This window comes from Lepisma saccharinum, chromosome 8 (assembly GCF_977018435.1).
Source record: "Lepisma saccharinum chromosome 8, izLepSacc3.1, whole genome shotgun sequence".
NCBI classification, from domain to species: domain Eukaryota; kingdom Metazoa; phylum Arthropoda; class Insecta; order Zygentoma; family Lepismatidae; genus Lepisma; species Lepisma saccharinum.
In genome coordinates this window covers 80,625,458-80,651,739 of record NC_139236.1, presented here as the reverse complement: position 1 = coordinate 80,651,739, position 26,282 = coordinate 80,625,458, and the positions used below count along the sequence as shown (strand labels likewise).

The 26,282-nt window shown below is 40.1% G+C and overlaps 1 protein-coding gene across 1 annotated transcript; it reads left to right on the top strand.

Moving 5' to 3' along the window:
* The first annotated feature begins 710 nt into the window (after window positions 1-710).
* Window positions 711-21,791, top strand: LOC145991854 (uncharacterized). Its single transcript, XM_083127895.1, has 11 exons — window positions 711-934; window positions 3,173-3,197; window positions 4,079-4,570; window positions 6,168-6,194; window positions 7,777-7,833; window positions 8,299-8,352; window positions 13,895-13,978; window positions 15,282-15,347; window positions 17,325-17,372; window positions 18,663-18,704; window positions 21,751-21,791. Exons 1-11 carry the CDS (start codon window positions 887-889, stop codon window positions 21,789-21,791), a joined length of 984 nt encoding a protein of 327 aa, XP_082984021.1. The 5' UTR covers window positions 711-886.
* Window positions 21,792-26,282: the final 4,491 nt, after the last annotated feature.

The following is a 26,282-nucleotide window of genomic DNA, read 5'->3' as shown; positions in this document are numbered from 1 at the left end:
ACCTCGAAGTTCACCGTTCTCTCACTATGCAGCGCCACAATCGCATAAAGCACAATGGCGACTCCGCAGCAGCGCGCACAATCTGCATTCTGGTATGCAGAGACCAAATCAATCATTACAGTGCAAAGAAATAACCGGGGAGAATATGGTGGGGAAGCACGTGATGGGAAAACCATTAACCTCCATATTCTCTCCGGTTATTTCTTTGCACTGTAATGATTGATTTGGTCTCTGCATACCAGAATACAGATTGTGCGCGCTGCTGCGGAGTCGCCATTGTGCTTTATGCGATTGTGGCGCTGCATAGTGAGAGAACGGTGAACTTCGAGGTCATGCAATAACATGCTTTGAGTTTCTCTTTCGTCTAGTACCACTCGCATTCCATTCTGTTTCATAACCTTTTAGCAATGATGAATTGAAATGTGGGAGGTTTGAACGGAACACGCTGTATTTCTCCAGTAATCAAGTGTCCATCACTGTACCTTGGACAAGAAGGACGTTCTACCTAAAATATTTCACTGAACTCATCGCATAAATTCCTTTTTGAACTGCTTTGAATTCAGTAAACCATTTCTTCATTATTTTCGCAACTTAGTTCGTTCGGAAGCTAAAATATCGCGAGGATGTATACAAAACAATCCAATTATTTAACCCAGGAGAAAGTAAGCAGACGATAAGAACTCTCAAGGCACTTCTTCAGCCAATGGTGCTTCACTGTCAAGTTTAATCTCAAGCACCACAATGGTGCAAAGTTCATGAACATATTGATGGATATATTCATTGTTCGGTCCGTGGTTTGTGTGATGTTAATACTGTTATGAGTTACGTGAAGTATAAAGTATCTTAAAACTAAAGAAACAAAAGTGTGGTTTTACGTCTAAAGGAGATGACTATGAGGCTACTATGGCTTCTTCACTTGTCGTTAGTCGCACAGGTAAGTATAGTGTGTGGTCCGCAGTGATGTGCCGTAGACTATAAGTTTACGTCTACATGCGTTGTCTACACATAATCTACGTGTAGATTACATTGGGTTGTAGTTTACATAGACTACGTAGACAATCTAAAGTGCATTAAAATTAATTTTCAAGGGTTTCATGAAAGGAAAGTGACATTTTCAACTATATTGGTTCCTAACGAACTGAAAAGAATCCTATTTACAACAAAATTTTTCTTCTCTTCTATTATCAACTATGGAAAAAGATAAATAGTATGCAAAAGAAACAACAGATGGCAGTCGTGAGACAAAATTAGTCTTCTCCCCATAAAACACTAGAGTATTTCCTATCTTAGGTTTTTGCCTAAGTGAGAAATTCTTCGAATTTGGAAGAAAGAGTATGAAAAGTTCTCCTCGCACATCAGGAACTGATACACAGTATAATTTTATTTTAATTCCACGGCGCCTTTTGCTAAGTTATCACCTTTCGCCATGTTGTTTACATAGATTACGTAATCTACGTGTATAAAATTGTCTACGTGTAGAATGTAGACTATAGTTGTTTACGCGTAGACGCACATCACTGGTGGTCCGGCATTTTTCTCATCGTTCAAATGTTTCTCAAACAGTAAATAACTGTTGAACATTGTTGCAAGGCATATTAGTGATCTTGGAAAGATGTGGTTCTGTACATAAACAACAATTCTGTATCAGAAAAAGCATATCCAAAGTTACATATTGGTAACTGCATGCAAAGGTAAATCAATGATTCAAATTCTTTAGAATTACAGATATGACCATATTTTCTGTTCTCCCCCTCCCCCCTCAATGAACTGATCATATATTTACGAATAAAAAAGTAGATGAAATGCTGATATAAATAACAAGAGGAGTAATGTCAAAAATTGACGTTTCACTAAGATGACAGAGGCGTAATGTAGATTTCCTTTTGGGGTCCTAAGTGCGTTTCAGAGTTGCTATAGTGGGAATCAATGTAATATTCGAAACATAAAGAAATACTCAACTGCAGACCATAATAGTGTGATTACTTTTTGAAAGGTGCATGCAACAAGAAAACAATTTGAAACTTGTCGTAACGTAACCAAGATTGGACATAACATGCGAAGCGCTTAAGGAACATTACCTGTCAAGCAATACGGTTTCATCCCCTGACTGTAGAAGATCATCGTATGTATTTTATTGCCAATTTGACTACGTTAAGATCCTTCAAAGACACCCAATAGCAACGTCCACTGAAACAGCTTAGCAACTGTATCACTTATAACACAAGTCTCATCAAACAACTTCACAATCTTTAGCCTTCTGACGTCAGACGAAATCCTTTCATTGTGAGGCTGAATGCCTTCGTAAGACAAATAATACCTTTTGGTCAAGCCCAGAAATATTGCAGCGTATTTGTGCTAACATACCTAAACCTAAAAAGCCTAACCCAACAACGAAAGCATTCCTATTGGGTTCATTTAACAAACCACGTGACCATATTGCCAATCACGTGACGCAGGGTTGTCAAACATATGTTTCTGGATTGCTGGAGCCACACGTGTGCCATATATTGAATCACTTATGACTAGGGAACGGATTTCAAGGTGCAGCACATTTCCAAAAATACTGATCGTTTGAGATATGTATTTTAGGACATGAAATCAAGTAAAATGAATACACTTTGTTGCACCTTTTCGTGAGATTAGAACATTTATCCTCTTTTTACCCCTTCTTTCATGCTTCAGCATCTTTTTCCTTCCTTTTCTTTCATGTTTTGCTAAAAAAATTGGACAAAAAAGTAAATGATTTTCACTCTTCTTGAGCAGCTACATAAAATACTATAGTCTCATTTTGTGTAGCAGAACAAGAGCTAAAAAATTGTACAATATATTCATTGTACAATATAACATTTGTTTCATGGCTATTTCGGCTGAACTGATGTCCGACAGCCCCCCTAAAAACATCTCTGTTGCATGGTACAATAATAACAAAAATATGTCACTTTAAAATGTTACTAAATCCTTACAAGGAATATAAAATTTGTATTACTTACATTGAAAGAGTCGGATCAACACTATGTCTGGGTTTGCTTCGTATAACAGCAAACCACCCTGAAATTAAGAAAACCCTTCTATCTTCAATATATGATTTCACGATTTAATATAAAGACATTCACGCATAAATATATAAAAATACTATGATATTATATGTTCTTATAATTGATTAATATTTCAGGTCACTCAAGCTTTTTTCAATAGTGGTAAGTATTTTTCAGTACATTCTTGTATTGTGAGTCAATAACTATAATCTATGGTCAAGAAATGCCGGGTTCGATTCCTCCTGAAGTCGGCTAAGTGGCCGAGCACCTTAAGTGGTGGACTTTCGAATCTCGCCCTGGGCATGGGAGTTCCTTGTGAGTGTCCTGGCATCAATATCATCTAACCAGCACTCATCTCCATCGTCGCGAATAGTCAAAAGTGGCAGAAAAGCGATGTAAACTAACAATATTACAAATACAGATTCTTAGCCAGGAAGTAAAGTAGTTCGAATCCAACTTTTGTTTAATTATCTGATTACTACATTATTTAAGAAATATTACATTAGAATGTTCAATATGTATATGGGATTATCCACCATGTACATTACATTAATGCATTATGTTTTATTTCAAACTACTAGATGGGGTTGCTAACGCTCCCTTCTAACCAATTTGTTTGCATGGATGCCGCTGAGTCATAACAAGAAAAACTGAAAAGAATAATTTGAACCTAAATACCTATGCAACACATGACCCTTGATTTATAAATTTATTTCAGGTACTCCATACCCATTAACTGAAGGCCTGAGTTCATTATCTGATTCCTGATTTCAAATGATTTAAGAAATATTATTTTAACGTTCAACAGATCATTGTCTTGGTAGGATCATCACTCATCACAAATGTCAACAATACATTATGTTTTCCTAACACTAGATGGGTTGTCAACGCTCGCTTCCAACCAATTTGGTTGCATGGATAAGTGCTATGCCGCTGAATGAAAACAACAAAAATGAAAATAATACTTTGAACAATAAATAACTGTGCAACACATGGCTTGAACCAAATTGATTATATTACATATATTTTCGAATTTATTCCAGGTACTCCATACCCATTAACTGGAGGCCTGAGTCCATTTCTATCCAACCTCTTCAGCACAATTGGATACGGTGGCCCTCAGCCTAGGGCAAGCGTCTTACCCAGTTTTCCCCGCTGGCAACCTTTTCCCCAACCTATCCCTTACCGCATACGCCCATTCCCATCCTTCCCGGTACCTACACTCGGGTATGGTCTGCCCCCACCCGGGTATGGTGCTGGCCTTCATGCTGGGTATGGAGGTGGACCTGAATCTGGGGTAGGGGCTGGGTTGGGAGCGGGAGAGGGGGCAACCGCTCCCGGGGCGGGTTTTGGCGCAGGTTACGGGGCTGGGGGCAGCGGGTCGGCGATCAACCTGTCCCCCCTTTGGAGTTCCCTGTACGGGATGCCCTACATTGATAGCAGCGAGCAACAATTTCCTTTTCTTTACGGACCTAGTACCTTTGATTACGATGGAGGTGATGTTCCATCAATGCTTGGATCAATATTTGGAAGAGGTAGCTTTGGGTTCATACCTAGACGATATACCAGGAGCATATCAGAACGTAAACAAGTATTTTGGACCTTAATAATTATATTAATTTGTATCTACTACAACTTAGGTAATAGGTGTAAGTACTTAAGATCTCGCACTGATGCAACAAGGACCATCAACTCTTTGTTAACTAGATGCCAAATATTATTATTTCTACAGCAATTATTATATTCCTGTTATTAGCATTAGTTTAACTAACTGATATTTTTTGAATTTACGCTAAACACGAGTCTTAACAAATGTGGTCAATATTCATTGCGAAAGGTGCAGACTGTATGGGGTATTATTTCCGATGTCTGTTCGAGTAAACTGTCCAGTATTGTTTCCATTCGCTGTTTATTTACATCCTATACTTTTTTTTAGAAATAAAATTCTAATCGAGGTATACATGGTAATTTTCCTATAATTCGCTTATGTTTTAATTTTTACTGTGTAACGTTGCCTTGCATATATGAACAAACAACTGAAAACAAACAACAACGTGCAGTGGTTTAAATATTATTCCCAATCGTGTCTTCACCTGTCTGTGCTGGAGTTAGAATGAGGAATAATATTCTAAGCTTCGTAACCTCTTAGACACAGAGATACACTCTATATAAAGGCCTATAATGTAGCATTTAAACACAAAAAAACATTCAAATAAAATTTGAATATGTCATCTTACAAAAAGATAGATTATTATTATAAATTGCAATATATTTTTTAATACTGGATAATTAAAATTACATTAATTTCGGATAGCCGTTAATACCGTAATTTCTCCATTCAACTTTTTTGTGTAGCTGCCTGTCTGTGTGTCCATATCAACTATTGATACTAGAATCTACTACAGAAGCAAGTTCAAAATTTGGGGTGATGATATATCAGATAAACTACAGTTCAATTCTTTTTAAAAAATCTAAACTTTTTTCTGAAGCAAAGAAAGAATATATTAACTTGTATAACTTTTAAAGAGATGAGTTGCGGGGGAGGTCAGTACTGGCTTACACATTAATTTTCCTGTGTGTGTTGCCAATCACCAAAACTGTACTATTTCTCAATTCGACGATATGGAGAAGCCAAACATTGAAATAACATTGGGAAGCGGTGTGTGTAGACCAAAGGCAACTTGAAATTCAAGTACTGAAAATAGGCAAAATCTTGGTCAAAAGATGGGCCAGAGTTTCAAAAGAGAGTTAGTTCACATCCGTTGCTAAGAGACCGCAGGGAGGTAAATTGGACGGTTGCCCTGACGGATATTGTTGCAAGAGTTGGCCGAAGACATTTCTCATGTAGAAAGGAAGCGTCACATTCAATTTATATTGTTGTTAGTTTCGAAAAAAGAAATGCATTTAGTAAACCTTTTTGGCTCACTCTGCTGGCAATATGTAACAATTCTACAAGGGTGACATTAAGTTTATTATTAAACAATTATTACATGGGATATGTTAATGATGATGTGAAATAGGAGCTGACAAGTAATAACTAATGAGAAGTACCGGGCTGTTTAAAACTCAGACATTTAATATCAGGCATTAGCGCAAATTGCTCATACATAACTCTTTGTATTTTTAATACAGAATCGGATGCAACGAACAATCAATCAGGTAAGGGACTGGAAGAAAATGGAGAATTATTGTTACATTTGGAAATTATTTAGAAACGATGACAGAAATGATTTTGCTTTCTAAAATATTGAGGTGATTGATAAGTTGATTTAATTTGTTCAATTTTTTTTGAGGATATACTTATATTATTATTTCAACCATGTATGTATTTAGATTTATGACCCCGAGTTTCTATGTAATTATGCTGGGTGTCCCAGTTAAAAGTAGCCTGGCTCAAAGACAGACAAATGACGGCTGTATTGCTCCAGCAAAATGGAATAGTCCATTGTAACGTGAACCCTGGTAGGACACTCAAGGTCATCAGTACACACACTTGATTTCTTTTCCTGATCCTTCCCATGCAACTGTTGATCGGAACCGGGGTACTTTTACCCTGGGACACCAGATATATTCTTCATTTGTATGGAAAATGTGACATATGCACCATTTCTCCACTTTTCATTGAGTAATGCAGATATATTTGTGGAAGAAACATTCCAAATATGTGCGGTAATTCTGGGGAATAGTGACTGTAAGTCAGTCAATAGTTATCATTTCCAAATAACTCCCTTACAATTTGAAGTATACTGATGCACTGTTAGGGAAGCATATAGGGGAAGGCAAGGATGCACTTTAAAACATGAATGGAATGGAAAAGGGGGTTGAGTTAGACAGGCGTATAAATTACAAACACAGATTGTTGGGGAATTGCTTTCAATATTGGCAACTACTTTTGAATTGGAGTCCAAAAACTATTCACTAATTTACACTCATAATTTTGTGTCAGGGTAAGAATGTAATGTCAATACTACATTCATTGTATTTTTGAGTATGTTTGTTATGAAATTACATGAATTATGTTCTCTGATAACGATTAAAAAAGCTTGCTGAAATCAGAAAATATATTCTTGATAAGATTAATGAACTTTATGAACATTATTTTTTTAAAAAAAGCTTTTCTTACATCTAGTAGATGGCGACAGTACTAGAACTTTTTATATTCCACTAACTAAAAATTGACGTGCACTTCACAAGGACACATTTAAACAACTTAATTTGCAAATTTTGATTCTGTACGCGTTTTGGTACAAATTGCCAATGCCTTTCTTCTATATGAGGATATGTTACCATCATAGTTGTGGATGTTAATAAGAATGTGTCTTTCAAATACACATAAAGTACATGTTGTGAAATCTTGGGATTGAATCAATCATCACGATTCACTAAATAATGTAAATCAATTTCATATTGCAGCAATGTAATGAAAACAATAGCTTTGATGTATGTAAAGTTACACCTATATCCTGAATACACGCTTCCCTGTATGGCATTTTGTGTGTTGCGTAACTCTACGGCGGAGATAGAACTTCTAAGGAAAATCCCCAATGGTACGTTCGGACATCACTGTAGAGTTAGGCAACGCACAACGCACTGCAGGATCTAAATGTAACATTTTTATTGCGGGTGAGTGTACAATGAGGGTAATCGACAAATGGGAATGGAAGTAAATGCTTGAAAAGTTCCAATGATTGTATTTGTTGAATTTATGAAAATCTTCAATCTATCATTTTCTTTATTGCAGTCAGCGGAAAAGAAGATGACACGAAGGAGGAAGGAAGTAATGGGTCTGGAATAAGAGGTAAACAAAACAAAAGAAACTCTTGAAAAAAATATACAGGATATTTAGACAGATTTGTTCAACAGGGTCCAAGGATGGCGTTCCTATCTGTCCAGGCTTCTGTAATAGATTAAATGTATTACATGCGTCTCTTCCAAAAAAAAAAAAAAAAAAAAAGGGATGTGGTTCGATCAATAAATATTGCTAAAATTTTGGAGAGAGGATTACATGCCGTTTCGGCTAATGGCTCATCAGCACCTGTCAATCAGATCTGACAGCTGTCCGCCATTTTAGTCGAAATGGCTATTTCGTATCGCCTAAACCGGTTGGAAGGGAAATGTTGTGAGGGAAATTTATTTTGATTGCCATCGACGTAAACACTAAATATATATATATATATATACATAATATAGTATACATAATACATGTTATTGGTTTTGAGAAATGTATGTGATATATACTTAAAGAGAATAATTTTTGTTCTAGCTTTCGGCAATCAGGACGATGATCAGAACTTAAGAAGACTACACAGAAGTGCAGGTATTGGTCTTACAAAAGTTTAACGTCATAATTAATTTACGTATTATGAAACAATTGTGAGAACCTAATGTGAATTACAGCAACATTGAAGACTTTTAAATCGATACGTATGTGGCTTCTAACGCGGCTAATATGCGAAAATTACGGTGCGTACCATCCGCAGGTCACCAAATACTGTCTTATTTCTACGTCGCGTGCAAAATGTAATGACTTCGAAGAGTTTTTACGCAGATATATACAAAAATATCGAGTAGAAAATCAGAAACAACGCAGAATTATACGATTCATACAAATAGGAACAGACTTGAAGGAACAAAGGTGTCACATTCATTTTCTCCTCATCTTCAGTTCTTTCCTTTATTCCTTACTCGATGATATATATTTTTTTACTATTCTTCTTTCCTTTCCTGTTATCCCTTCTCTTTTTCTTCCTTTTAGAATTTATTCTTCTTTTGCAATTCTCTTTGTGCCTCGTTCGTCTACCTTAGAGGAGAAGGTCTAAATATGGGCGAAGGTTTAAATATGGGTTTTGGAGTTATCAGCGCTCCCGGGTGCAGCAGGCTGGCAGAGGCTAAGGGAACTGGTTATCTGTCAATGACAAAGGTTGCGGCGCCAATTCGCAAGAGAAAGTGGTGGTTAGTTTCGGCCTTGGACGCTGTTATAGAATTGCAACCTCTTTGCAGGTATGTTTTAACTCGGCGTTTTCTGAATTCTCATCTGCTCTGTATAGGTTATGATATTAGTGGTACATAAAGCAAATGTGGGTTTTAATAATGCCATGATTTGTTTGTGAAATATGTACCACAGAGAGCGAAAATAAATTGAAGAAAAAAATAGCGTGTTGGTCTAAATATTTTATAATGTTTTAGCGATAAATGACTGTTGTTTTTATTTTCAATTTTAATTGCTTTTTGTGATATTGCCACTAGTAGCTCATATTTAGACCACCATTTTGAAATACATCATTTCATCTAGTTGATGTTTTCCTTACCTACGTGGGCTGTAAATTTAAAAGTGGCAACACTGTCTGGAAGAGGTGATAACACTCTGCACATGTTTTCAGGCATTGAGCATTGTCAGTTGGGCACATGTCGATGTGTGGAATACGAAGAGCAGCAGTATCTGATGGTTGCACAATGGATAAGTGCGGTGGCGGCGATTGGGGGGACAGTTTCCCCTCCACTTTTTGCACTTTTGCCCCCGCACCATGCTAAACTTTATCCACCAAGTGAAAGCAAACTGTCCTTGCGCCCCCAGTTTTAACACCTAGCCCCCCCTAGTTTTGGAACCCAATCGCCGCCACTGGGTAAGTGCATTTCTTGATGATGTTGCGATGAGTCAGTGAGAACAATCTCAACATGAGGAAAATTGCATCATGCTGGGTTCTCGATATTGTCACCATCGTGCAATAATCAGATCAGGCTAGGTACAGTTGCTACGGGCTTCATGCAAGTCTTGATGACATTCTCGTGCATTTTTGCCACGTGTCACCTCAATCGCTGTTCTACCTTGTAAACATGTTTTATGGCAGTACACAAATTGGAGTTCATTTCACCCTCGTACATACACAACAGCACTCGCTGCACCACCCACTTTTGGTATTCCACACATCGACATGTGCCCAACTGACAATGCTCAATGCCTGAAAACATGTGCAGAGTGTTACCACCTCTTCCAGACAGTGTTGCCACTTTCAAATTTACAGTCCACGCATTTCTTGTTTTCCACACTTCCTTCTCTTTCCTCGTTTTCACTTCCATCTCTACCTTGGTTCGTCATCTCTCAAATCATGTGCTCCTGTCGTAGTTATTTTACATTAGATGAATTATTCTGAATCTTCTTTTTGGGACACGTGTTTGGCCTAGTTTGTATCTAATTTATATGGCTACCTGATGGAGTCGAGTAACCCTTTGTCCGATAGGTCACCAATTTTGAGGATCATTTTGTAGGAAACATTTCTTGACGTAGTCAACTGTATTCGAATGTGTGATCAAAAACGAATTTGTAAGAATTTAAATGCGAAGAAATCCGTCCTTGGTAACCAATTAAAATATTGTTTCCCCATATGAAAAATATTTATTACAAACTATTCTAAAAATAACTAGACCAATTCAACAAGGTGATACAAGATCTCCTTTTATCATTTAAAATTTTCAAGGTACCTGTCGGGTATTCCTCTAATTGGGCATCACTACAAAATAAATTCCTAAACTCGCCCGGTGAGTTGAAGTAAATTGCCATCCATAAGTACTGCAATTTATAATCTATTTCAGAAATTAATAACCCTTTACGAAGTTATACTCACATTATTGATTATGAGCGCGGGAGAAGGAACTTTCCCTTCCCGGTATAGCAAGTTTAGAAATGTAGAGCCAATGAAAGGAAACAGAAGTAGTGTGGAACGAGCGGTTTGGAACAAATTTAGAAAGGCACAGCCTATGAAAAGAAACATGGTTGAGATGGATCCAACGGTTTCGAACAAATTTAGAAATGCAGAGCTTATGAAAGGAAACGTTGATGAAGTTAGCAAAGGTTGGGAACAAATTTAGAAATGCAGAGCTTATTGGTTGATTTGTTGTTTTAAGTCCACTTTATGCACAGTAAGGCTAATTGGGACTGGACCTACAGTTTAAAGTGGGATCCGAACCACTTCTGCCTCCACCGGGTATCGAACCCGGGACCCCTTGATTACAAGGCGACGACGCTACCACTGCGCCATCGGGGATGCCCGAAATGCAGAGCTTATGAAAGGAAACGTAGATGAGGTTAGCAAAGGTTGGGAACAAATTTAGAAATGCAGAGCTTATGAAAGGAAACGTAGATGGAGTGAGCAAAGGTAGGGACAGATTTAGAAATGCAGAGGTTATGAAAGGAGACGTACATTAAATTAGTAAATTTTGGGAAGAAATTTAGAAATGCAGAGGTTATGAAAGGAAACGTAGATGAAGTTAGCAAAGCTTGGGAACAAATTTAGAAATGCAGAGGTTATGAAAGGAAACGTAGATGGAGTGAGCAAAGGTAGAGACAAATTTAGAAATGCAGAGCTTATGAAAGTAAACGGAGATGAAGTTAGCCACTTTTGGTATCGAACCCGGGACCCCTTGATTACAAGGCGACGACGCTACCACTGCGCCATCGGGGATGCCCGAAATGCAGAGCTTATGAAAGGAAACGTAGATGAGGTTAGCAAAGGTTGGGAACAAATTTAGAAATGCAGAGCTTATGAAAGGAAACGTAGATGGAGTGAGCAAAGGTAGGGACAGATTTAGAAATGCAGAGGTTATGAAAGGAGACGTACATTAAATTAGTAAATTTTGGGAAGAAATTTAGAAATGCAGAGGTTATGAAAGGAAACGTAGATGAAGTTAGCAAACGTTGGGAACAAATTTAGAAATGCAGAGCTTATGAAAGGAAACGTAGATGGAGTGAGCAAAGGTAGAGACAAATGTAGAAATGCAGAGCTTATGAAAGGAAACGGAGTTTAAGTTAGCAAACGTTGGGAACAAATTTAGAAATGTAGAGCTTATGAAAGGAAACGTAGATGGAGTGAGCAAAGGTAGGGACAGATTTAGAAATTCAGAGGTTATGAAAGGAGACGTACATTAAATTAGTAAATTTTGGGAAGAAATTTAGAAATGCAGAGGTTATGAAAGGAAATGTAGATGGAGTGTGCAAAGGTAGGGACAAATGTAGAAATTCAAAGCTTATGAAAGGAAACGTAGATGGAGTGAGCAAAGGTAGAGAAAAATTTAGAAATGCAGAACTTATGAAAGTAAATGGAGATGAAGGTGGCAAACGTTGGGAACAAATTTAGAAATGAAGAGCTTATGAAAGGAAACGTAGATCAAGTTAGCAAAGGTTGGGAACAAATTTAGAAGTGCAGAGGTTATGAAAGGAAACGTAGATGGAGTGAGCAAAGTTAGGGACAAATTTAGAAATGCAGAGCTTATGAAAGGAAACGTAGATGGAGTGTGCAAAGATAGGGACAAATTTAGACATGCAGAGCTTATGAAAGGAGACGTAAATAAAGTTAGCCAAGGTTTGGAACAAATTTAGAAATGCAGAGCTTATGGAAGAAAACATAGATGGAGTGAGCAAATTTTGGGAACAAAGTTAGAAATACAGGGCTTATGGAAGGAAACAGATGGAGTGGAACGAGTGATTTAGATCACATTTGGAAACGTCGACGTTATGAAAGGAATCTTAGATGAGGTGGAGTAAGAGATTTGGAACAGGTTTAGAAATATAGAGCTTACGAAAGAAACCATAGATGAAGCGACTCGAGATATCAAGAAGAATACATTATAATCAAGCCAAAAAGCTCGTAATCAATTAAGAAACTATCTTTCTGTCGTTCCTAAACCCGAGGATCTATATTGTAGCAACATATGTATTTTATTTGTCCCTATCCTGAGCACTCTTGACCATCAGTTTTAATTTCACATAGGATTGTTTAAATATATTATATTCAAAAACAATTCAAGGACATTGTTTTTATTGATCAAAAGAAATTTGAAGTGTAAGGTTGAAAACTTTAAGAACATATAAACGTGCAGTTATGTAGATTGAAAGATATGTTTGCTTCTTTTTTTAAAAAAAATTACAATCCCAGGAAGAGAAACTATACATTGGTACATTTGTTATTAATTGATTGATTGTTTTATCTTAGTTCGCATTTCTGCCACTTTTGGCTAATCGCGAAGATGTGTATGAATGATGGTATGATGGAATTGATGAAGGGAGACTCACAAAGAACATCCATCCCGGATTTGGAACCCAGAACCCCTGGCGTCGTAGCATGCTGTGATAGGTACATTTGTTTCTGTCGCTGAAGATTGATAGTGATAACCAACAGAGAAATACTGAGTCATATGCCGAAAAAGCATATTACGAAACGATATTATAGAACATTGCAATAAAAACTTATAGCGAGGATGATACATTAAGCTTTTATATAGTAGCTCAGGCCGTCAGAAAATAAATAGTTTTTCTTTATTCTAGTATTACTAAAAACGAAAATGATTTATTACAGAGATCGCTAAAATTATACAGTAAATTCCGCAAGCACCACGATTAGGCCATATATTATGAACATTAATACTGTAATGGTATATATTTTATAAAAATATGTATAAGCGTTGTTTTCGCAATGTCGTGTTATTGTATACGTTGACTCCTTTAAGGTTTCTTAACTTGTGCTTTTTGTACATAAACATGTGTAAAAATGCACTTGAAGTAGTGATATGAATTTGCTACACAGCTGTTTTTAGCCCTGTATAATAAAAAAGGTAAAGTGCTCCCCTGTGCTTAGCACCACGCCGTGAAGGCGTATAGGGGGTGTGGGGGTAACGCCCCACACTTTCTTGATCCGGTCGTGAGTGGGGTGATGTGATCATCATCACGCCCCTGACCGCCTTTACCCCCCAGGGTTTCCCCAGGTACCCATGTCATTCGACGCTGGGTGGGCGCCGGGGCTGCTTCCAACGTTAGAAAAGTTCCCGGATTTGAACCCTGCATAATCTTTACATTATTATTATTACAGATCCTTCAGCATGGACAGCCCGAGCAGCGGCTTCTGCAGCAGCTGCGGCGCTCCTTAAGGGGGACCAAGGGGGAGGATACCCAGGTAAGTACAAATAATACGTTGGGGTTTCGGTTACGTCGGGATATGATCTGAGCATTGAGATAAAGTGAAACCATGTGATAAAAGGATTAAATACAATTATACTTGGTAACACTACTCCAGAAGTTATCTGACCGCCCTGAAGTAGTCCAGAAATCGTTAATGTGGCTACGTAACTCTTCAGTACCAGAAGAGATTAGCAAAAGTTACTAGTATATTTATAGAGGAAATACTGTCGTGAAAATTTTTCATTCTTGTCTATAACATGAACTCAGAAACTGTGTGAAACATGTTAATAGAGGGAAAGAAGGGGGAAACATCAATATTAGGAATGATGTTACAGAATAAGGTTGGAAACACTGTGCTCGTTAGTGGTCCAGGCCTCCCCAATGGCGCAGTGGTAGCGTCGTTGCCTTGTAATCAAGCGGTCCCGGGTTCGATACCCGGTGGAGGCACATAGTGGTTCGGATCCCACTTTAAACTGTAGGTCCAGTCCCGATTAGCCTTACTGTGCACAAAGTGGACTTAAAACACCAAATCAGACCAAATCAGACCAGAAATCGTTAGTGGTCCACCATCTTTCCCATAATACTCGGAGATATGTGCATATATACATTCACAGAGATGCATTCTTACTTCCTTAGTGAAAAGTATTGCGAGATAAATATATGAGTCAATCATTTTTTTCACTGTTTCAGCTATATGTTTGATAATTATTAATTGAAAAGCCATGGAACTAGCACAATGTGGCAACGGACTTTGTTTTTGATTGGTTTAAATGCCAACATATTCACTTCCTACTAACCCTTCAAAGTGACAAATGTTCACTGGTACCTCAGAAACTTCGCGGCTCGGAGAATTTTTGAGTGGATTCAGTTCGTGATTTATAGCTCTTTGCGGTTGGCCAGTAAACATCTCCGCAAAATTTGACTCTATCACTTGATTTGGATTGATTGATTGGATTGATTTGTTTTTTTAGTCCACTTCATGCACAGTAAGGCTAATCGGGACTGGACCTACAGTTTAAAGTGGGATCCGAACCACTATGTGCCTCCACCGAGAATCAAACCCGGGACCCCTTGATTACAAGGCGACAACGCTACCACTGCGCCATCGGGGAGGCCACACTTGAATTTAACTTGAATAATTTAATGCTTTTACATACCAAAGAATTCTTAAATATAGTCACTTTAAGCTTTGTCCAAGACTTCTTGATTTTCTTTGACTCAATGTTTGCTCTGAGAATACATTTTTTTTCTATCTATATTGTTGGTATGATGTTAATAGTTATCTGAAACCTTTTTAGGCGGTCGCGGAGTGATACGGCCAGACTTTGATGCTGCGGGAAGTGGATTGCCACCTCCTTATGTTGGTAAGTACGAAACTGCTTGCACTTGCATTCTCTTGCTGCTCTTTTGTCTTATTGGTAGAGCGAGATTACCCTCGTAACATTTCTGTCTGTTATGCATTAACAGCTTGGAAGCGAGTCATATCTCCAGAAGCCACCATTCAGTAAGCGAGCCGCTGACGTCATCTCAACCCATCACCTATCGCTGAACCTCTTGCTCAAGCTCTACGCTGTTGGTACGTAGGTTGGCTAGGTGGACTCGGACAGTCAGCTGGAGAAGAGACCATATTTTGAGGATTCACCAATTGGCATAAAGTTTATAGACACTGTTTGACCAGCGATCAGAGAGCTCTCGAGTTTTCTGCGCATGGCCGAAGTAGCCGAGTACATTCGTAAATTGGGGGAGTTAGCGGAGCCGCTTCTCTGAAGTGCGAGTGTTGCCAACCGCAGACACATAAGTATTGGAAGTGCTCTGGCCGTGAGGCAGTGTGTTTGGAACAAAACACGGGAAGACATGAAGTTTGTTCGTGTGTGTGTGTGCGTGTGTTTGTGCGGAGCTCTTGTCACAATCCTTTACTTCTGTGCATGTCCCTCAGTTTTCGTTAGTTATGTTCTGGTGGATAAGCATCGTCTCAGTTCAACGTGCAACCACGAACGGAGTTCTCCCACCTGCTTTCCCCTCAAGACCTTCCCCTTTTTTCTATCGCTGGTCAAACAGTAGGGTTTGGTAGTCGATACACCAATGTGTATTTTATAATGTTTGTGGCGGCAGAAGGAAACACTGCGACCGAACCCACTTTTGCCACAAAGAACACCCACGACTAGGCCGGGATTCGAACCCTGGACCCCTATCACCTTATCGCGCTTTGCTAACCACTCCGCCACGGAGGTCGGCTAAGGAATAGCTTCAGTTTTACAGCTGTTGGCTGGTCCAAAAACGTTTGTAACCTCCCCTCCCCCTTCCCCTTTCTCGCTCCTATACTTCGAACTATATTTGAAAGTTCTTTTTATAGCGGATTCTGGCCAAGTTGTTCTATAAACGTCAATGTTTCATAAAATGTACACTGCTATTCAACACTGTTCATAGTTAAGTATTAAGGCCGAATGTTCCAGGAATGCTCAAATTATCTTAAACTTGCAATGTAAAACAAAATGCAAGCAATCACGTCTTGTGCGATCATTTTATCAGCTACAGACGTTGTTCGCTTTATATCCGACCATTTTCGATTCGGTGCTGCCACCTGGCGTATCATGCTGGAACTATGGGTCTGCTGGCGGGAGCAGTATAACGGTAACTCTTGTTTCTGTTGCCACAGCAACATTAATGTTGCCAAATTCACAAATGTTTTCAACTTACAATATATAAGGAGAAACATTATCTAACGTTGTAAATTAACGAAACATGCACCATTCGAGATTTAACCGTAAATGAATGAAAAGTATTAGATTCACAAGGAATTTTGGACTAGAATAATATCTACTGTCCCAGAGAACAGTCATAAAGTGATGTCTTAAAAGTACTGCGAGATCTTTGCGTCAATCTCCCGAAAATGTAAGTATAAACAGAGATTTTGAAATATCAACAGAAATTGGAGCGCCTACGACATAGGGAACATCAACTTCTCGTTCGCCATTTTGAAACGCATTGATGGATTTCAGTCACATTCAATATTTAAAATGTCACGTGTCTCCTCCTCTCATTACATTTAAAAAAGATTGACTTCTGGATATTAAAATCCTACAGGGTGTCTCATAAGTTATTCCACGTGCCCCATAAATCATTCCACCCCATAAGGCAAGAACTCCATATCACAAAATAGTAGATTAGATATGCGTGTGTGTGATAGTGTGTTTAATTATGGTATTAGTGGCAGGATATGCGCAGTAGGATAATCATCTTTGTTTTGCGCTAAATAAAGTTATGCTCCTATATAACAAAGCGCACCCTATATATGAAATCAAAAAAGTATTTATTTTGAAAGTACTTTTCTTTCTTGACAGGGCTTGATGGAAGCTCATTGGTGGAACTTAAGCCTCTTGGTGGTAACAGTAAGAATATTCATTTCATTGTATTTCATAAATTAAAAAGACGTATTGGTTTATTAATCTATATAGTACTTATTTACATATAAATGCTATAATGCAATGGAGGGTTGATCATTACTTAATGATCAGCCCTCGCATTTGTTTTGCTGCAAACACGAGAAAGTTGATTATTTTTTTATAATTCCAGGATTATTACAATGATTGAGGGAAATGTATTGTCTATGATGAACGGGTCACGAGAACATAAGTTCGAATTTTGAATCGCTCTATTTTAACTCCTCTCACTAACAGAGAATCTATTGGAATGTTATCCACTTCCTGACTGCTATCCTAAGTTATTCTTTTATGAACTCAGTTATTGTTGTTCAAATTGTATTTTCGTTGATGATGGTCTATTATTATCAACGAAACTTTTCAGCAAAAGTTATAGTACACCATCAATTCTAACAACATGGTTTTTCACACTTCCCTAAGCATATATTATTAGATTACTTTGTAAATAATAATAACTCATAAATAATTATAATTTTGTTCACATATGCAATACGTAACATGTCACATGCAGCGCATCGTGTTTTCTCCCCCTCTGATTACATTAAAAGAAAGCTATGAAACATTGAATTCTGATTGTAAAAATCCAGATAGTCCACTATTATAACAAGAAACCTAGTACAGAAATATAAATGTGTATCACTCAGAAACACTTTAGATTTCAACTAAAATGCTCATTTCTTATTTTATTTATTTATTTATTTATTTATTTCGTCTTCTTTTACATGGCGAAGTTAAGGCTGTGGAGCCTTTTCTTCCACTTGACCATGTTTACAAAAAAAATTGAATATGAAATAATTAAAATATTGAAAAAGAAAAGAAGGAAAAAATATAAAAATTACAAAGAAATAAATCAGAATTTTACAAGTAATATCTTCTACTAAAACTAAACTCTGATTTACGATTAAGGAAAATAGGTCATTTTAAACTAACTGTTGTATAATTTAGATTCTTGCGCCCTCTTAGTATCCGTGCTAGAATCGATAAAAAAATTAAATTAAAGAATGACAAAATTGTGTGAAGAGATATGTTTACGACACTTATATACTTTGTTCAATTTTGAGTTCGTATTTAAAATCTTGCAGTTTGAATCTCAGGTTTGATGTTCCAATAGAAAGCAAATAGTCACGAAAATAAAAAAAATGTATGCAAGAGAATAGTTTTTAGTACTTGTACCGAGTAAAATTCTCAGTAAATTACAAATATGCAATTATTATTTTCTCATTTCTCTGTATATTTCAGTTATGAACACACCAGGGGATAAACATATACATCATTATGCAGGTACGATCTTACAATTTATAGATATGGATAATTGCTTAAGATACAACAACCGAGTCGGTGGGTGATTTCAGGTTGAAGCGTGGTGCTGATCACATCACCTCTACAAATGGCCATAATTATGAATGTGTGGAACCGATTTATTCCCGATTAAGGATTTCCCAACTCAGGAACTATGGAAATTCCAATGAAAACAGTGCCATTTCAGGAACTGGTCTATACCTTCGATATTTCAATTAAAAGTGTTCCCAACTCAGGACGTCCTACTAATTGCCTCGTGGGAGGATAAATTGGTGTTTGATATAGTTGACTTTATGCACGCCTGTGTAACTGCTAACCTAACCTAACCTAACCTACAAGCAAAAGATCTGCAATGTACTCAAAATATATTAAGATGAAACTCCAAGTGAAGCACAGTATTTCAGCAAATCGATATATATGCATGTGGAGTTTCAGGGTACCGTGCAGTAACGATAAAAATCTCTCAAGAACCGGTTCTTGCTTCTTCCCCTTCCCTCAAAAGGCAGCGGTTCCTGGATTAGGAATATTCCTCCTGACAATATCGGTTCCTGAATTGGGAAGTTTCGTCACAGTTCCTGAATTGGGAAGTTTCGTCGCAGTTAATGAATTGGAAAGTTTCGTCGCAGTTCCTGAATTGGGAAGTTTCGTCCCAGTTCCTGAATTGGGAAGTTTCGTCACAGTTCCTGAATTGGGAAGTTTCGTCGCAGTTCCTGAATTGGGAAGTTTCGTCGCAGTTCCTGAATTGGGAAGTTTCGTCGCTTTTCCTGAATTGGGAAGTTTCGTCACAGTTCCTGAATTGGGAAGTTTCGTCGCAGTTCCTGCATTGGGAAGTTTTGTCTAAGTTCTTGAATCGAGACGTTTCATTGCAGTTCCTGAATTGGGAAGTTTTGTCACAGTTCCTGAATTGGGAAGTTTCGTCGCAGTTCCTGAATTGGGAAGTTTCGTCGCAGTTCCTGAATTGGGAAGTTTTGTCTCAGTTCCTGAATTGGGAAGTTTTGTCTCAGTTCCTGAATTGAGACGTTTCGTCGCAGTTCCTGAATTGGGAAGTTTCGTAACAGTTCCTGAATTGCGAAGTTTCGTCGCAGTTAATGAATTGGGAAGTTTCGTCGCAGTTCCTGAATTGCGAAGTTTTGTCTCAGTTCCTGAATTGAGACGTTTCGTCGCAGTTCCTGAATTGGGAAGTTTCGTCGCATTTCCTGAATTGGGAAGTTTCGTCGCAGTTCCTGAATTGCGAAGTTTCGTCCCAGTTCCTGAATTGGGATGTTTCGTCACAGTTCCTGAAATGGAAAGTTTCGTCACAGTTCCTGAATTGGGAAGTTTTGTCCCAGTTCCTGAATTGGGAAGTTTTGTCTCAGTTCCTGAATTGCGAAGTTTTGTCTCAGTTCCTGAATTGGGAAGTTTTGTCTCAGTTCCTGAATTGAGACGTCTCGTCGCAGTTCCTGAATTGCGAAGTTTCGTCGCAGTTCCTGAATTGAGACGTTTCGTCGCAGTTCCTGAATTGAGACGTTTCGTCGCAGTTCCTGAATTCAGACGTTTCGACGCAGTTCCTGAATTGGGAAGTTTCGTCGCAGTTCCTGAATTGGGAAGTTTCGTCGCAGTTCCTGAATGGGGAAGTTTCGTCGCAGTTCCTGAATTGGAAAGTTTTGTCACAGTTCCTGAATTGGGAAGTTTCGTCGCAGTTCCTGAATTGAGACGTTTCGTCGCAGTTCCTGAATTGGGAAATTTTGTCTTATTTCCTGAATTGGAAAGTTTCGTCACAGTTCCTGAATTGGAAAGTTTCGTCGCAGTTCCTGAATTGGGAAGTTTTGTCTCAGTTCCTGAATTGGGAAATTTTCTCTCAGTTCCTGAATTGGGAAGTTTTGTCTCAGTTCCTGAATTGGGAAGTTTTGTCTCAGTTCCTGAATTGGGAAGTTTTGTCTCAGTTCCTGAATTGGGAAATTTTCTCTCAGTTCCTGAATTGGGAAGTTTTGTCTCAGTTCCTGAATTGGGAAGTTTTGTCTCAGTTCCTGAATTGGGAAGTTTTGTCTCAGTTCCTGAATTGGGAAGTTTTGTCTCAGTTCCTGAATTGGGAAATTTTCTCTCAGTTCCTGAATTGGGAAGTTTTGTCTCAGTTCCTGAATTGGGAAATTTTCTCTCAGTTCCTGAATTGGGAAGTTTTGTCTCAGTTCCTGAATTGGGAAGTTTTGTCTCAGTTCCTGAATTGGGAAGTTTTGTCTCAGTTCCTGAATTGGGAAATTTTCTCTCAGTTCCTGAATTGGGAAGTTTTGTCTCAGTTCCTGAATTGGGAAATTTTCTCTCAGTTCCTGAATTGGGAAGTTTTGTCTCAGTTCCTGAATTGGGAAGTTTTGTCTCAGTTCCTGAATTGAGACGTTTCGTCGCAGTTCCTGAATTGAGACGTTTCGTCGCAGTTCCTGAATTGGGAAGTTTCGTCACAGTTCCTGAATTGGGAAGTTTTGTCTTATTTCCTGAATTGGGAAGTTTCGTCACAGTTCCTGAATTGGGAAGTTTTGTCTCAGTTCCTGAATTGAGACGTCTCGTCGCAGTTCCTGAATTGAGACGTTTCGTCGCAGTTCATGAATTAGGAACTTTCGTCGCAGTTCCTGAATTGGGACATCCTGCGTTGGGACATCACCGTGGGGAATCTGACGTCTACATCACTCGAACGCCTTAACGGCATTTTGCAATCAGAAGGGGGAACTTTTCCTTACCTCTATCATTTTGTAGCGCCTTTTAAGGTGCAATTTTCATGCTATTTGCTGAAAATTACAACATTATTTGATTTGAGTTGATGATTAAAGTTATTATAGTAATAAATAATACGTTTATTTTAAAAAACCGTCATGCCCTGTACGGGTAACCACCACACAGACAGTAGAGCCTCGTTAGTCTACAAGCATTGCATAGACTAACTAGAAATTGTAGTTATGTACAACTATGCATGAAACTTCCAGCAAATTAAAATATTTCACTTGTACTTTGTTATAAGGATTATGTATTTCTTTCACGAAACATATTTACATATTTCCAGGTCTTTCGTCAATTCTCCCGGTGTTCTATATGGGTACGTAGTAAACTAGATAGGAATTCTTGTTTCAGAGAAATTACGCTATCTGCAGACGTAGACGAATGATATTCTAAAATATCATAACTTCTTGTTCCTAAAAGTGTACACTAATAATAAGTAACTATTACAATGCTTGATTATTATTGTTATAAAACTATATATTGTAATAAATGTTCATAAAATCCAAATGACAATCAAAGTTTCCTAGAAACAAATATTTCTACAGAGGAAAGTAGTAATGTGTAGATGGTTGATTTTTGATTTTGTTGATTTAGTCTCATTTGTGCTTCGACCTCAGTGGCGGAGTGGTTAGCGCCAAGGGTACCGGGGTTCCAATCGCAGCATGGGCATTGCTGTTTTTTGCAAGAGTCCAACTTCATCATATCATCACCCATCCTCATGGTAGCGATTAGCCAAAAGTGACAGAAAAGGGGAGCGAAATAATATCAATATTTTCAGCAAAGGTCGCCCTTTGTACAATGAATATAGAAAGGCATACAACATTAATTACGTATCAAATTAGTTCTTCGCTTTATGAAAGTGTATTATATAAGTTACAAGCATTCGATTGGATAAAAACTAAAACATATTTAACCCCTCAAAAGGCGTTAGAAATTATGTTTAGATTTAATATACATGGGGTTTTATGCAAAATATGACAATCACTGCTGCTATTACAAATTGCTAAAGTTCACGCCAGAGTTGATAAAGGTCCAGCAACCCAAAAATTCTAATGGGTTGTTTTGGGTTCCGCTGTAGGACCGGAAACTATTCTCTTGCACAATTTAAATTCGGTCCAAGTTACGTATTGTATTAAAAAAAATTCCTGGACCGAATTTGAATTGAGCCGGGAAAAAGGTTCATGGACCGAATTGAAATACTTTATAGATAAAAAAGTTATTTACGGTCCAGAACCCATTTAAGCTTGCTGATTTTCTCTCCTGGACCGGAATTGAATATACAGGGTGATTCTAAAGGTATAGTACAAACGAAAACCACAGATACCTCCCATGAAATAGAGACGAAAGTTCCCCTTCCACTTTGCCGAGAGATGCCTCCGTGAGGAGCTGGACAACGCCGAAAACGTGTGAAAATGAACTTCACACCTCTGTACAGCCAGTACCAGTGAAGATAGAAAGGCGGAACAAACGAAGTCAAAAGGAACACCAAAGTCGCCCATCCGAAAAACACTAGGCGGCAGCTGCGCAACGCATGCGCATGGGGTTCCACAAAGGAAATAGGAGTGTCCCGCAAGACAAGTTAAGGGAAAGGGTAGCGATCGACAACGGTAGGGAGAAAAGAAGCTATGAAGCATGAAGTAACAATTGCACAGCGGGAAACAAACACCATGACTGAAGCAGTGCAGTCGAGAAAAGTAGTGCGGGGTTGCAGAACCACGGGAGGACGACGTAGGATGTAAAAACACACCGAGAATGCAAGCAAAGTGGTCCGTGACACTCGACAGGCAACAGACGCGTACACGGTTCGGGGCAGAAATGGCGGCGCTGGCGGTGCAGCGCAAGGGGAGTCCCCAAAACACAGTGGGGAGACACCGCAGCAAGAACAAAGCACGGTGCAACAAAAGAGAAAGAGGACCGGACGGGGAATGGTACCTGCCAAGGAGACAACAAATGCGGGACGAGGGATTCCCCGTAGCAGCACCGAGGGGAGTCACACAAAGGTTGTGCGCCAGCAGGACAAACACAGCAACTACGGGCACAGGAGGTTATTGCTAATGAAAGGTGCACGTACAGATAGGACCACTTACTCCGTACTGACGTTGTAACAAACGTCGTGATAGGGCCCAATCAGCCTCTTAGAAATGAAGCCGGAGGCACATCGCTGGGTGGGAGCGGGCGAAAGGCTGCTGGAGTGTCGTACGAACCCCACCACTCCGTACGGACGACACTAATGGACGAGGTCGGAATGTTTCCATCCCGATCTCCAGGTCCACCGTTCCCAGACCTGACGCGGCTGCTTGCTTCCGAGAGCAACCCCAGCCGAACAACTCGAGTCCCTCCTCGGCCGCAGCCTTCCGCTCCGAAACCAAGCGTGGCCTCACACCACCGCAGCCGCACACTGCCGCGTGGGTGTGAGACCGGGCCGAGCAAGGCTGGACAGATAAACTGCGTGGGATAATCGTGTAATGAAGCTACGTGGGGGTATGCACGTCTGTTCAACTGCTGGGTTACCCCACATTGGTGTAAACAAACACCACACGATCGTACGTAGTGCTCCCAGTCGGCTCGAGCAAGACGGACGAAGTACGTGTTGTGGGTGAATGGGGCAAGAATGAAGGACGCTACATGTGTTTCACGATGACAAGGCCCCAGAGTACATGGCCCCACCTGACGGCAGTGGTCAGGTAGTGAAGAGCACAGGCACGGGTGGCTCAGGAACGTCAGCTGATTGTACCACAGCGCCGTGCGGACGTGTGGGCTGATTGGAAGTGCAGCGTCAGGGAGCGTGTCAGTGAAAGAGCCGGTGCGGTGGTGGTGTGCTTGACGTACGACAATTGAGTACGTTGTTTCGAAGCCGTTGTGACCAGTGTGTGTGTGTGTGTGCCACCTGTGCACTGCAGTACAGTATTCCATAATTGGCACTATCCTCACCGTACCATGGAACGCTACACATTTGTAGAACTGAGGGACATGTATTTTGTCTACGGCCTTGCAGATGGCAATGGCCGAGCAGCTGCACGCCTTTATCGCGGACGGTATCCGGAGAGGCGACAACCCGACAGCAGGTTGTTTTCGAACGTGCACCGTACCCTTGGTGAATCGGGTGTGTTACGTGCAGGCCATCATGTCGGTCACCCAAGACATGTGCGCACCGCGGCGGTCGAGGAGTACGTACTTGTTCGCGTGGACGACACACCGTCCACTAGCACCCGTAGCATTGCACGTGCAGTGGGAGTATCACAGTCGACAGTGTGGCGTGTCCTTCATGATGATCTGCTGTATCCCTATCATCCACAGCGAGTCCACGCGTTGCAGGCTGGGGATTACCCACGACGTGTGGAATTCTGTCAACGACTGTTGCAGTTTTGTACCGACGATCCCCGTTTTTTGCGCCATGTGCTTTTCACGGACGAGGCAACATTCACCCGTGAGGGCATCTTCAATTGCCGAAACAGCCATGTGTGGGATTATGAAAATTAACATGCAGCAGTCGAGGTCCACCATCAGACCCAGTTTGCAGTGAATATCTGGGCAGGTATCATCGATGAACAGATTATCGGTCCATACCTGCTGCCACCACGTTTAAATGGCCGCCTCTATCGCACCTTTCTTGCATCAGTCCTTCCAGAGCTGCTAGAAGATGTACCCCTCAACGTGCGACATCGTATGTGGTTTCAATTGGATGGAGCGCCTGCACATTTTGATGGCACAGTGCGAACCCTTTTGCACCATACCTACCCACAGCGCTGGATCGGCAGAGAGGGCCCCGTCCCCTGGCCCGCCCGTTCGCCTGACCTCACACCAATGGATTTCTTCTTGTGGGGCCATGTGAAAACACTCGTCTACGAGACCCCGGTGCCTAACAAGGAAACATTGGTAGCGCGGATACTTGCAGCATCGGCCGAGGTGTGTACCATGCCAGGGATTTTTGATAGGGTTCGCCAGAATTTCCTGCGACGCTGCAATGCCTGCATTGAATGTGGTGGTCGTCAATTTGAGCAACCTTTGTAACAACGTCAGTCCGGGGTACGACTACGTACTACGTACTATTCCTATCTGTAAGTGCACCTTTGCGTGGCAATAAACCTCCTGTGTCCGTAGTTGCTGTGTTTGTCCTGCTGGCGCACGACCTCTGTGTGACATCCCCTCGGTGCTGCTACGGGGAATCCCTCGTCCCGCATTTGTTGTCTCCTTGGCAGGTACCATTCCCCGTCCGGTCCTCTTTCTCTTTTGTTGCACCGTGCTTTGTTCTTGCTGCGGTGTCTCCCCACTGTGTTTTGGGGACTCCCCTTGCGCTGCACCGCCAGCGCCGCCATTTCTGCCCCGAACCGTGTACGCGTCTGTTGCCTGTCGAGTGTCACGGACCACTTTGCATTCTCGGTGTGTTTTTACATCCTACGTTGTCCTCCCGTGGTTCTGCAACCCCGCACTACTTTTCTCGACTGCACTGCTTCAGTCATGGTGTTTGTTTCCCGCTGTGCAATTGTTACTTCATGCTTCATAGCTTCTTTTCTCCCTACCGTTGTCGATCGCTACCCTTTCCCTTAACTTGTCTTGCGGGACACTCCTATTTCCTTTGTGGAACCCCATGCGCATGCGTTGCGCAGCTGCCGCCTAGTGTTTTTCGGATGGGCGACTTTGGTGTTCCTTTTGACTTCGTTTGTTCCGCCTTTCTATCTTCACTGGTACTGGCTGTACAGAGGTGTGAAGTTCATTTTCACACGTTTTCGGCGTTGTCTAGCTCCTCACGGAGGCATCTCTCGGCAAAGTGGAAGGGGAACTTTCGTCTCTATTTCATGGGAGGTATCTGTGGTT